This window comes from Pipistrellus hanaki, assembly GCF_964339955.1.
Source record: "Pipistrellus hanaki genome assembly, chromosome: 5".
Taxonomy (NCBI): domain Eukaryota; kingdom Metazoa; phylum Chordata; class Mammalia; order Chiroptera; family Vespertilionidae; genus Pipistrellus; species Pipistrellus hanaki.
Genome location: NC_140507.1, coordinates 62,703,339 through 62,717,850, shown reverse-complemented (window position 1 = coordinate 62,717,850; position 14,512 = coordinate 62,703,339). Strand labels below are relative to the sequence as shown.

Sequence of the window (14,512 nt, the reverse complement as noted above, 5' to 3'; positions counted from 1 at the left end):
TATATCCCTTACTGGTTAATTTGAAATTTCAAAAGAATATGACTGCCATGATAGCTAGTTTAGAATCTCTCCACCAGCAGAGGCTTGCCCTCCCCTATCACATTACTTTGTATACACAGGGCCCTTTGATACCCAAGAGGCTTCTGTCTCTGAAGAAGCAGTGTAAGTGGAAATTGCAAAGTATATTACACACTGGGTGACCTTTACATTTGCTGAACCCAGTGTTTCCAGAGATGCTGTTAAACACCCTACCATGCACAGGATAGACCCCTACAAATAATTATCCAGTGCCAAATGTCAGTGGTACCCAAGTTGAGAAAGCCTGGTCTAACCCAAAGAGGCACACCTCAGTGAACTAAAGAATTATTGTGAAGTGGGTCTTCAGTTGTGTGGACCCATCATGTCTTTTGGCATCCAAACTGAGTCATATAAAGGGCCAACTTGGCAACAAATAACTGTTTAGTCTTAGCCATGAAAAGATCCTTCCAGATCTACCTCAGATAAGGATGACAACTGAGATTCCCAAAATGTAATCCTTTTATATGAACCCAGTTTAGGGTGCTCTTGTCTTGGAAGGCTACCTATAGCTACTATAAAAAATGACTCTTACTAGTCTGCATGGAATTACATGCTTGGCACTGTTTTAAAAAATAAGAATACCAGCCGAAACCAGTTTGGCTCAGTGGAGAGAGTGTCAGCCTGCAGACTGAAAAGTCCCAGAAAGGGCATGTACCTTGGTTCCGGGCACATGCCCAGTAAGGGTTGTGCAAGAGGCAGCTGATCGATGATTCTCTCTCATTGATGTTTCTAACTCTCTGTCCCTCTCTCTTCCTCTCTGTAAAAAATCAATAAAATATATTTTTTTAAAAACAAGAATACCAGTTAGCTGAAGCATATGTTGTTTCCCTTACCAGGAAATGAAAATATAGGTACTGTCCTAGTGACTTCGGCTTAGTGGATAGAGCTTTGGCCTGCAGACTGAAGAATCCTGGGTTCAATTTTGGTCAATGACACATACCCCAGTAGCGGGCTCAATCCCCAGTGTGGGCATGCAGGCGGCAGCTTATCAATGATTCTATCTTCCTCTCTCCCCCCCTCTGAAATCAATAAAATGTATATATATTTTAAAATAAAGAAAACATAGGTGCTTTTCAGATATTACTCATGCCTTTAAGCAGAGCAGAAGTGCAGGATCTGCCCAGTCCTTCCACTCTCACCATCCTGAGCTGAAAGCGGAGCTAAACCTGTTATCCTAGGCTGCCGTGGCTTCCCATGATGGAGGAGCTGGCTTGTTGGAGTTGCCCTAGGAATATTCTGAAGAGGTTCCTTGAGAGGACTGGGGAGGGAGGGCACAAGAGCCCTTGCAGTTTGCAATGTTTAAAACCTGACTGTGGCTATAAGGAGCTGTCGGGTATTGCAGAAACCCTGTAACAGGTGCAGTCATGCAATGCTAAATTTGTTTTCAATTATGTTTTGTGAAAGGGCATGGATCCTTTTGCTACAAAAGCCCATATTTCACATTGTGGAAAATAAGGGCCACTTTTGTAGCCACAAACCCACATACATTTTGTTCTTACTTGAAGAGCATCAGTGCACTGCGATGCTCGTTCAAGTGAATGTGTGTTTCATTTATGTTTACATAAACACTCACTGGGATTCTCACCACTTGAAAATTTGGAAAATAACCTCATTGCTTTGGCAGATTGAACTCTTCCTTCTTGAATAGCACGGGCCCGAGGAGCTTAAGAGCCTGAGTAAATGGAGTTGTGAACAGTTTTAATCTTATACCACTCACTGGGGATATAGTAGTAGACGAACTGTCCATCTGTTTGTTTACACGTCCACAGACATCTCTAAGGCAAAAGAAATCCTTCTCTTCTCATAAGTAATTTGAGGGAAATTCTAAGAGCTTAGCATTTGGATATAATGTTAATTTTTAATGCTCAGTGATCCGTAGGAAATGCTGGGGAGATTTAGGATTTCCATAGACATCTTATTTGGAGAAAAGTTGCAATTAGTGTCTTTGTAGGTTGTGCTCTCATTTTTCTTAGGGTTCTTCAGTTTCAGAAAGTGTTGATGCAGCTCATCTCTGTACAGCAAGATCTGGGGCAGAAGTTGTTTGCATGAGCGATAGTTCTGATCTGGTACTGTATATTAGTTTTACATTAGGTCACAATAACCCCTATACCATAGAACGTCCTGACGTTTACAGGTTTAACTGTAGTCATACAGTGCTGTTGATCCACTTCTCTTCCTGACACTGTCCTATTGACACGATGTTGTGCTGTCTGGAGTGACTTCCCCTCCATGTGTGCTTGCCTGCCCCAGGGTGGCATAGAGGTACCAGGGCAGCCACCTTCCTGGGTGGGACTTCCTGGATGGCTTCTTCCAGAGCATGTTGGTAAGGAAAGAAAACTCTAGAACTATGTCCGTGGAGAGAAAAACTATTCTGGAAAGAAATATTTTTCATTACCTTGATTTTCTTGCATTCATTAATATTCTCCCAGTCAAGCTAGGCTTGCCTGAGTTGAAGGATTTCAAGTCTAAATGTTGCTCATAGGTTACATTCATTTTAAATTTTGAGGATTTCTCCAAATCAACCTTCCAAAGGTTTTTAGCGATCCAACTCCCACCTGCAGTGTGGGGGAGTGTTCCTTTCTCTGTTCTCTTGGAAACATAATGTATTCTCAATATCACACCCCCACCCCCTTATTTGGCATTCTGAAAAGTGAAAAAGTTATTTTTTTTCTCATTAATCCCTTTAAATTTCAATTATAAATCATTGGTGTTTTTTTACACTTAGATACCATTTGCATTTCCTTTTTTTCCCTGTGACTTATCCATTCATATCTTTTCTCCTTTTTTTTCTTTTGGGTTGGCCCTTCTGGATTTTAAAAATGTTTTGTCAGCTATAGGAGCACCCACTGACTTCCCTCTTTTGCTCATGTGCTTCCCTCAAGCCTCTCTAGGAAGCCTGTCCCCACTGTTCCCTTCCCCAGCCCCTGTCCTATGCCAGGGAAACCCCAGTTATTTATTGGAAACTGTGTCCCTCTTTGGCTTGGACTGTTTTTTGTAGTCAGGCATCATCTTTGCATTGGCACATTTTGGGATGGAAGCTGGTATATAAACAATGTATTCAACAATCGTTACTGAATGCATGAACAAGATTAAAAAAAGAAAAAAGATCGCTGTCTTCTAAAAATGTCAGCTTTGTTGTGCAGCTTAGCGCATACCACAGCACGGCTAAGAAATAACATCTGCTAGCTTTTCTCTTTGCAAAGGAGAGACTGTCCCCACAACACTTCTGTTCACGTGTGGATGATTTTCACGTGTGATCTAGTGCTTGGAGTTTCTTGGGCAAGACTGTGAGGTTCTGGGCAAACTCTAGTCTATCTGACTCCTTTTTTCCAGTCTCTTCCTGCTGCGTGTGACAGTACTTTAGCCTGACCTTCAGATGACACTCAGAGGACCAGAGTGAAGAGGGGGGATGGAGGAGGGGTGTTTCAAAGGAAGAACTACAGTCTCAGCAAAGCATTGGGGGACGTGAACTATCATCAAGAAGGTTCGGGAATACATGTAATCTTTTGCATTCAGAAAATAATGGTTCAACACCTGCCGTTTTATTTCCTCCGAAATTAATGCATGTAGAACTGACTTAGCATTAGCTGTTGACATTTTAGGTGTGTGTGATGCAACATAATGAAAATGCAGCACATCTCTTGGACATTGCCTCTCAATTACAATTTAAAACACAGGGGGCATAGCACAGTGTATACCTGATTCATGTGTATAGTTCTGGGAGTTTTTATTTCTTTAACTTTCTGACAGCTGAAGTTGGCACCATTCCAGAATGAGTCTTAGGACAAGGTCTGTATAGACAGAGGTGAATGGCTCCATGCAGCACAGAAAATGTTCTCAGGTTGATCCTAGCTGAGCAGGTGCCCTGCAGAGATTCTGCATGAGTCTGGACTCCAAGCTGATATGGGAGCACCCCCAAGGTCGAATTTGTGCCATCATCATAATTTCTAGGGGTTCATATGATAGTAGAACTAGCAGAAATCTTTATTACTTGTCACAGATTAACTGAGGCTGAGGCATAATTTGAGTCCCAATTCCTAGGAAGGAATCAATGTATCAGCCTTTATAAAAGAAGCCTGACAGACCTACATCACCTTTGAGGTCGAAATCTTAGCTCTTCTGACAGTATAGTCTGTAGAGAGATAAGGGTGTGTGTGTGTGTGTGTGTGTGTGTGTGTGTGTGTGTGTGTGTTGTCTTCCAAAGACTTGCTTTGTGATCTGATAATAGAATGTTTAATCCAGTCACACATTAAAGCCTAAATGTAATTAATATCACATTAATCCATAAAATAAATATGATGGTTGTTTCAAAAGGAATCTAGTAAAGGATCAAAAACTAAAGAGATGCCTAGATTGGAAACAGGAAATTGCTGGCAGGGAGAGATGAGGTCCCAGTCTCTTAACTAGGATGCTGCAGCTCAGATTAGAGGTAATAAACCAAGTGTTTTATGATCAAAACATACTGGTAGATTCATTTTGTCATAGTTTATAGTTAAGCCAATATAATCTTTTCACAGATAGATAGCCGGGTTTCAGAATTCAAGAACAAACTAAATGATTGAATATAGTCTATAAAAGATGCTAAAGACCCACTGCCCTGAACTAAGAAGCAGAATATGCTCCTAAGTAAATATCTGCTGGAAATCTGCTTTCCCCCAAAATGAGCCATAAATGTCACCTACTAACGTTGTGTTTGGTTCCAAATTGTGCCTCTTTTCACAATGTGAAAAGAATCTTCTGAAATGTCTAAATTCTAATCTGCATTGAATTGCTTGGGTCCAGAATAAATACATGTCAGTTTTTATTACAAATATGCCTGAAAGTAACTATGAAATTTACTCTGAGAAACATCTTGAAATAGTGGAAAGCATTGGCATGTTATAAATAAAATATATCGTTGCATTTCGTTTGTAACAAAATACAATATAATCTAAACTATTATGTAGGTGCCAGGAGAAGGCTATTTATATTACCACTAGAGGCCCAGTGCATGGGTTCGTGCATTGGTGAGGTCTCTCAGTCTGGCCTGCACTCTCTCACAATAGAGGACCAGTTGGGAGTATGCAAAGCGTCAGGCAGTTTGGGAGGAGCCCGAGCCAGCACTGCTCCTGCTAATCCCAGCCTTGCTGCCCCTCCTGCCACCGCTTGGTAGTGCTGCCGAGGAGGCAGGAGAGATTTGCACTGCTGCAGTTGTGCTCACCAGCTATGAGCCCAGCTTCTGGCTGAGCAGCACTTCTGTTGTGGGAGCCCACTGACCACCATGGGGCAGCTCCTGCAGTGAGTGTCTTCCCCCTGGTGGTCATGGTCAGTGCGCATCATAGCGACGGGTCATTCCGTCGCTTAGGCATATATATTTATTTATTAGCTGTCTGCCTTCCTAGCTTAGTGTTCTTTTCTGCTTTTGGTCTTCTACTCAGTTCAGACTACTCTGTTTTTGTATTTACAGATTAATTCCTCCATAAAAGGAGTGGCACTGGGGAGATTAGGAGATGAATAAATTGATTCTAATCATTCCCCATACAAATAACCTCACCTCCTCATCCTCTTCCACCCTTCTTACTTTAGTATTTTCTTACAAATAAAGGAAGGTAAATGTATTACCTGTAATTCTTGGAGCCCAGTGCCTTCCATATCTATAATAAGCTTTCAATCAACTAGAGGTTTGTGTTTTTTGTTTGTTTATTTTTTGTTTGTTTTTTTGTTTTGTTTTGTTTTGTTTTTGTCTCTTAGGCCTGTTGTAGTCTACTCTTATGGAACAAGCAAATTTTAAGAAAATTATAATTTCCTTTGTCTCCTATCATTATACATTTGGATAAATCTGCAGTAAAAGTATCAAAATTCAGGTTCAGGAAATGAAAGGAGTGGAAGCTTGCCCCCGCCTCATGTGAACGAGAGAAAATTTCACAGACCGGGTGCTTGGTTTGTTTATTCTTGCACGTTCGCAGAGACTGAACATTTCACTAGATTTTCCAAACCAGTGTTTTCTACTCTTGGAAAATATACTGGCCAAATGGTTAGAAAAGGGTTAGGCAGGGACACCAGGGACCACTCTTCACAGATGTTCTTTCAGAAAGCAAAGTAATGTGACAGCACCCACTAAGGGCATCCTGTCAGACTCCCCATGGCTAGTAAGTCAGGACCTCACCGCTCCTGCCAGCTTCCTTCAGAATGTTCCTTGGACTGCAGTTACCATGTGGCAGCAGAACGATGGTGGAGTATAGAAGGCCCTCTGTTGCCTTATCCCTTGGTCACATCTGCTCACTAGTTTTAAAAAGGAGCATTTAGCTTGTTGCTTTTGGGAAATATCAGACTCTTAATTAGAATTAAAAGTCACTGCCAGGAGGGATGAAACAAGTAAAAAGCCTACGCAATAATAGGAATTTAAGAGGAAACTACATGTTAAATAGTCCAGTCTCTCAGGAGAGGTCCTCTAGCTAGCATGGGGAACTGGAGTGTTTTTATGGAGAAATACCTGCCTGCTCTGTTCCTTAGACCTCCCCCAAGGCCTGACCTGGACCCTCCCTTCTCCAGGGATAATCTGACCTATGGGTATACAGGCAGACTAGGAATTAACTCTAACTAAAGAGTTTTGCCTGACTCAGAACCTCATTCACAAGGCAATACTAATTCCAGGCCAGAGGGAAGTATTTATGTTATCAACATGTATTCTCTACTGTGTGAGGCTTACTTTCAGTTTGATGAGTCTGTCATTTATTTGCAAGACTAAAACAAATTGATATTAATTCATATCCAACCTCTTATTCTTCACATTGTTAGCTAATAAAATAAGTAGTATAGATAATTTATTATAGATTCTCAAAATTAATGATATAATCATGTTTTAATCAAGGACAATTTCAATGTCAAATATGAACAACCAGCAAACAATTATAACTTAATTTGATTTACTCCAGATTTTATGTTGGTCCTAAACTACTTGATATTCTGAGAAGAATTAAACTCCCCAGTGTTCAACAGAGCCATGCTCACAGATACTACAGTGAAGGAATTCTCTAGTAAGAGCACAGTATTTTCCAGATTGTTTATTTTTCTTATTTTTCACTAGGATGTGAAATTATACAGTACGCTTTGGTGGTTTAAAGAGTACAGAATCTTGAACTTGAGTTCATCTTCTAGCTCTACTACTTCCAAACTGGTGATCTTGGGAACATGTTTCAATCTAATGTGCCTCTGTTTTGTCATCCTATAAAGTGGGGCTAGTATTAGTAATCCCACAGAGTAGTTGTGAAGATTAAGTGAGTTTATACATGTCAATGTCTGGCACACAATAAAGGTTCACTGTTGCTATCATCAATAGAAAATATTTCTAGTAAGCTTGTAGCCACTTCAATAGAAACCGTATGACTTTTCTTTGAATGTTCTCTCCCAACAGGAAAATGGCAGATGCACGAGGGCGGCCTCCTAAACATCACCAAGGTGTCTTTTTCAGACCGAGGGAAATACACATGTGTTGCCTCCAATGCCTATGGCATTGTGAACAACACGGTGACCCTGCGCGTCATCTTCACCTCGGGAGACATGGGTGTCTACTACATGGTGGTCTGCCTCGTGGCCTTCACCATCGTCATGGTCCTCAACATCACCCGCCTGTGTATGATGAGCAGCCACCTGAAGAAGACGGAGAAGGCCATCAACGAGTTCTTTAGGACAGAAGGCGCAGAGAAGCTGCAGAAGGCATTCGAGATCGCCAAGCGGATCCCCATCATCACCTCAGCCAAAACTCTAGAGCTTGCCAAAGTCACCCAGTTCAAAACCATGGAGTTTGCCCGCTACATTGAAGAGCTGGCCAGGAGCGTGCCGCTGCCTCCTCTCATTATGAACTGCAGAACCATCATGGAGGAAATCATGGAGGTGGTCAGGCTGGAGGAGCAGGGGCAGAATTTTGTGCAGCACGTGCCAGAAGGCCAGGAGGCCATGGACAGGGATGAGGTGTACATGATCCGAAACTCTCTGAAGCGAAGTGACTCCCCCACCGCTGACTCAGACGCCTCATCGCTGCATGAACAGCCACAGCAGATTGCCATCAAGGTGTCCGTGCATCCACAGTCCAAAAAAGATCACGTGGATGACCAAGAGGGTGTACAGTTTGAAGATGTCAAAGATGAAGAGGACACAGAACTGTCACCTGAACAATCCCCAGAAACTGTAGAGCCTTCTACAGATGTAACATCCACAGAGCTAACGCCTGAAGAGCCCACACCTGTTGAGCCCATGGCTGTTGAGGTATCAGATAAAGTCCTGCCACCAGCCCACCTGGAAACTACAGAGCTGGCAGTGGCACATGAAAGAAACACCTGCATTATTTATGAAAGCCATGTCTAATATCAACTCTGAAAAGCTATGCATATTAAGAAAATCAGGGGCTGCTCCTCGTAGTCCAGATGTAGTACGCACTTGCCGCTAAGCCTTACCAGGAGACTCTCATCCCTTTGGTAGGAGTGATGCTATTGTAGAAGGGGAAACACCTGTGTGCAGTCCTTGTGACTGGACCTTCCCCAGGAGAAAAGGATGCAGGAAACATCAGGGTGCAGAATTGATGCTATTGTCCAAGTGATTCAAGTTTTAGAGACAATTCTCTGCCAAATACCTTCACTGGTGATGCCCTTTTGGCAAAGAGTACACTACTGTAAGATAAATTCTGAATTCAAGAGCCCTGTCCAATGCACACTGCATTGCTTTTCTTTTTAAAAAAAAAATTATAGGTCTGCTACAATAGCAAATGCACGTATATGGGTTTGTTGCACTTTCTTCTCAGTCTTTGTTCCTTTCGCTGTTCCTTGAAATGGAGTAGTTGTTATTATATTAATACTAATTGCTCTTTCTGATTCAGTCTTCTGTGTCCTTACTTTTCCCTAGAACATTTACCTCAGAGGCTTTGGTATCAGTCACCAGTACCAGGGCTGATATCTAAAAGTCATTTATAATGTTCCAGAGTAGTCACTAGACTCCTTGTTTTTGTTATTCCCAAGGCCTATTTTCATACCTTGATTTTTACTTGTTTCCAAAAAAGCTGCTGTAAGTAAAACTGAGAAAAACTTTGCCCAAGAACAGCACTTTAATAGCCAAATGAAAACGTGTTTACTTGTCCAATTCTGAGAACCTTTGTGTGAGTTCAACTGAAGTATGGTGGTGATGGTAGATTATAAAAGGTTGAGTATACTCATAATAACCATGAAAATTGCTGTTTTTACATTTAAGTAACATCATCCTCAAAAACACACACAAAAACCCTGATCTTTACCAGGAAATTTTATTGCTTCATAAGTCAGAGGCATTTGAATCCCTGTAGGTTGTAGAATATTGGCTACCCAAGGAGTTGGAGGGAAAGATAATAAAGAGCTAATATGCTAATTAGACGTGAGCAGAACGACCATCTGGATGACCTTCCAGATGAAGCGGGGGCCACGATGGCTGAGTTTCTTGCATGAATTTTGTGCATCAGGCCTCTAGTATTATAATAAAAGTATAGGAAATTGTACCATCAAATTTCATGCCAAAAGTATTAAATTAATTTCTAATCTCAACAAGAAAGTTTATGTAAGGTAGAATGATGTCATAGACAAAAGACAAAACTAGTCATCCAAAGGCCAACACCTTACCTGACAGTGCCAATAACCAGCTGCCTGGCTTTGGGCAAGTCTGGGTTTCAGTTTCATTATCTGTCAGAGGCAGAAGACTTGGTGAGATCTGAGAACCATTTAAATAGTCTCATTCTCGCACAGAACCAAACCAATATGATTGTCCTTGTTCTTTTTCACAGTTACTTTAAAGATTTTCATTTGTATCTCTAATGTTGTTTATGCTGCATTACTTACTCAATGAGTAAGTATTATTTTAAAAAATCATAGCATTTTAAGTAAATTGTGGATCATCTCCCTTCCTTCCCCTCCAAATTATCATTTGACCACTTCTACAATTTAGATTTAATCATGATGAGAACAAGTGGTATTATTTCATTTTCACTTAGGAGGAGGGAGACACTAACCTTAAAGCAGTTATAAGGATAATGACATTGGAAGTTAGTTACATGGACCACATTGGTGATGAGAGAGCAGATGAAGATGTCTAGTCCTTAATCTGTCACTCTCTAGATAAGTGACCTTGGACAGTTCCCTTCTCCATTCTGGTGTTTAATCTTTTTTACTTGCAATTTATAGGGGTTGTTGTACTCGTTGATCACCAAATCCGTTCTAGCTCAGACATTTAAAGTTTTATGGAAAATTTGTAATCTCTCATGGAGGCCCCCATAGCATGAAACATGCAATATTAGGAACAAAAATGGGTACATGAGGTTGGATGCTTTTGCTGTCCAAACTTTACAGCAAATGTCTCTAGCTCTGTAGCTGAGGGCAGTGGGTATGGCCTTATAAATGGTTTTGACGGGTTTTGTTTTTTTTTTTACTCCTGATATTGAAGGTAAACTCACTAGATGTGGAGTTTGATCAGACATCTCTTGGTCAAGAATGAACTCTTGGCAACTTGGGTGGTCACATAAAGAAATTAGTAGTGAGCAACAAGAGAAACCATGCTTCCTGATGGGCTCTCCTGACTGGGATTTTATATATTTGGGGGCAGAAAAGTTTTATCTCCAACTCTCAGAATATAAATATTTTTCACTTGTTTAGAGGTCAACAAACTCTTACCAGGGACCTGTATGTCCAAAACAATAGAGACTTAAGCTCACTTTGGGGTATTGTGATAACTGTTTCTCAATGTATTTTGTTTTCATTCCACCCAAACCCATGTGCATATTTCCACATTAAATTACAGGAGAAGGCATCTAGTATTTTGTCTAGACTTTGATTCAGGGTAAAACGTTTAAAATGGGCAAATTTTTTATGAAGTAGGAGCAGAAATATGTGACCAAAGAATGTTTCCATTTTGTTTTTAGCTTCTTTAGACTGAGATTATATCAAAATGTTCTCCTTCTTTAAAGCAACAAAAAGCTCTTGATATAATAGCCAATCTAAAGGGAAATTGGCTTACAACAGAGATTTCTCCTCCCAGAAATTCTACACTCTTCCTATCCATCCTATTGCTTCTTACAAAGGGAGAAAGGTTCTCCTGCTAGAATATGAAATGTAGATGACCTTGTGACTTTCAGCTGATTTTCAAAGATCAATAAGATTCATAGACACACACACACACACACACACACACACACAACACAACACACGTTAGACTCATTTGGTCAGTTTTAAAAGCTTAACACCAAATCCCAAGCCATGTTCCTTGGGTTATATGTAGTCATTCTCAAAATCAAACAATTTTGGGTTTATGAATCATCTGGTTATATTCTAGCAATTTTTTTCTTGAAATTCTGAAAATAATTCAGATATGTATGCATATTTCATTCACGTAGGTGTCTGCAAACTTGGATGGTATTTATTGTAAATGAAACAACATTTATACTGAAAAATATGTAATTTATAGTGGTTTTGTTTAATATATTATATTTTCATATCGTTAGGGCACATCTACTCTTCTCATCTTTTTGTATATCATACTTAATAAAAAGAAATACTAATACTTGACTGACTGAAATCTCTAAGAACTAAATGTGATGCCTAATCTATAGAAATCACTCTGAAAATCTGTGAATGTTCTCACCCATACCAAGCATTATTGTGTCATCATTACATCAAGAATGATCTTCTCAGATGTTTATAAGCATTCCTCTTTTTCAAAACTATGGATTCTGGAATCCCCTTTCTTTCTTTTTCTTTTTTGTTGTTTGCTGCATTTTTAATTGTGTATGCTGTTTAAGCTTCCCTTTAAAGGGCAAGTGTGAGATAAGAAAACAACTTAATGGAAAGACAGAATTTAACTATGGCTCTGTAGATTATTTAATGGGCTAATAACCTGTTTTAAGTCTAATGCTTGGGTTGTTATTTATTAGTGATCTAAGATCTGCTCACTTCTTTAGTACATGAAGAAAATGTGAGGCACAATGAATATTTGCATGTTTTGTACAGGCACACTCTCAATGTGATGCAGCCAACACAAATCAAGTTCACTATAGAAATACCAATCCCAACCATGGGAGGAACCATTTTACAATGGCAAATCTGGCATCTTTTATTTGCAAATGGAAATATTGTGCCAGTGTTGAAACTCTGAAATGGTTCTGTTAAAGGGAGGACTTCCTCTCGGTGTTTCATTTGGTAAGAAAATGGAGCGTTTAACTCTTCTTTCAGATGCTCTATTTTATACTCAGCACAGTTCAACTACTGACCTGTACCTATCTTCCCACATCCTTTTAGCAATCCCTTAAGATTATTATTCCTGTTTCTACTAGATTTTTAAACTAATTTATTGTACTCTTTAAATACCTACCAGATCTCATTGTATATTCCCACACATATTTTGAACACCTGATATCTTTAAGATAAAAATATTCATTTTTAAATTTACCTATTCATTTAAAAGCCCTTCAGTAGATGACAACATTCATTTTCCTAATGCCTTCGTGGGGCTTCTACAAAGATTAATCTGGTTTGGATGAAATAAATCGGTGTGGGGGGGCAGAATCAGGTAAAATAGAATTGCTTATTATGTTTTCCAAAGGACTAAGAGTTATACAAGAAAGTATCATATGAGATTGGCAATGATCTTTATGATTCTATAGAGATAAAATTTTAAGGAAGCTAATACTTAGACTTCCACAATCAAAATTAAAGCTTTAGAGAATGTAAAACTATAAAACAATTAGCTCTAAGAATATCTTGGCATGAATTGTTTTCTATTTAACCTGTAACAATAGCCTTCAAATGTATCTCTCTGACACCATAGAGCTGCCTACAGTGAATTAGGGTCCAAAAAGATGCTTGAATTTCTGTTTGGTTTGCTATATATCTACTGCATATCCTGTATTAAAATTGAAAAGTAAAAAAATTTTACCTGGGGAAAATGTCCAACTGGCGATTTTGTGAACTATAAATGTTCAACCTTTTTAAAAGTAATTTAAATATGGAAACAAATGACTGATATTTAAGTTGATGTTATAGTAGGAAAAAAAATGTGATTCATCCTGTATTTTGATTGTTGCTTTAATAAAAGGTTTGCACAAGTGTGAGGATTGTGCGTTGTGTCTCACCTAAAGGGCATGTCATTGTGGCCTGGTTTACTTTTTGCAATGGCATGAGATCTGAAGTCAGTTATTTTCCCTACCTTCTGCATCTGCAGCCTATCTTGGGAAGGGGGGGGAAGGAAATGAAATAATTTTTATGTAAAATTACCAACTATCCAAATTCAGAAACATTAACTTCATCCTGACAAACTTCAGCAATTTACTTTCATAGCAATTTACTTTTATCTGTATCAAGACGTAATTTTTGACATGTAACATCAAGCTTATTGAAGAGAATCCAGAAAGATCAGTAAACTCACATATCCAGAACTTTCCACAGGAGTAGGCATGAGTAATAGGTCTGCCACAAAACATCTAGACAACACCCAATCCAGGACAAATCTAAGAACATGCTAAGAATGTCGGTTCCTTTGATGATAAGCTTCAAAAGCTGAATTCCGCTCAGATGAGACATGCAAGCAAAATAAGAAAGGAGACTACCGAATGGGAAAGGAAATCACATGGCAAGGGTAGAAAGTATTTTACTGTGGACTAAAGATGCAAAAGAAGTTGCTGAGCAAGTGATACAATAAACCACACATATGGTATAACTAACCATCCATAGATTCAAGTGATAAAAAGAATTTAAGAGAATTATGCTGGCATTCCTGGCAAAATGAATGATTGTGTCCTTGTGAAAGAGAAAATAGGTAAGTTTCATCCTAACCAAGTAATTTTGACTGGTGCATATTTTCAGACACACACAAAAAAAACCAGATACTAAGTTATTTTTTGCAGATTTTGGAATGCCATGTTCTCCACGGGCCTTAATCAAAGGAGCTAGAGCTTGATAAAACTTAATGTAAATCAGTGGTTTTAACAGGACATAGTCACAGAGTTGGAAATTAAGTAGGATGTTATCTGATTTACATACCTTTTCTACAGTGTGCCTAACAAGTAGTAGCAGTTCAGTTCTGCTTGAAAATCTCTGATATCCCTGGCCAATAGCTTAATTGGTTGGAGCATTGTCCCGTACACCAAAAAGGTTGCTGATTTGGTCCCGGGCTTTCTCACAATCTCTCTCTCTCTCTCTCTCTCTCTCTCTCTCTCTGTCTCTCTCCACTCTCCCAAAATCAATAAAAACATCATCAGCACCTCTGATAGAGACCACACTATCTCATGCAGCAGCATATTCAATAGTTGATAGGTTTTAAATTCTGAGTAAAAAATATTAAAAGTTATCACACTGGTCCTTGAGCTAGCTGAAAGCATGATTTAATCATACTATGATAAATTATCTCTTTTGCCCTGGCTGGGTAGATCAGTTAGTTAGACCATTGTCCT

General features: G+C 39.4%; 1 protein-coding gene across 1 annotated transcript in view; it reads left to right on the top strand.

Moving 5' to 3' along the window:
* Window positions 1-13,174, top strand: part of MFAP3L (microfibril associated protein 3 like) — a 41,816-nt gene extending 28,642 nt beyond the window's left edge. Inside the window, exon 3 of the mRNA XM_084884382.1 lies at window positions 7,472-13,174. Within this exon, the coding sequence (XP_084740508.1) occupies window positions 7,472-8,421 (950 nt within the window). The 3' untranslated portion in view covers window positions 8,422-13,174. The remainder of the gene's footprint in view (window positions 1-7,471) is intronic.
* The last annotated feature ends 1,338 nt before the right edge of the window (window positions 13,175-14,512 follow it).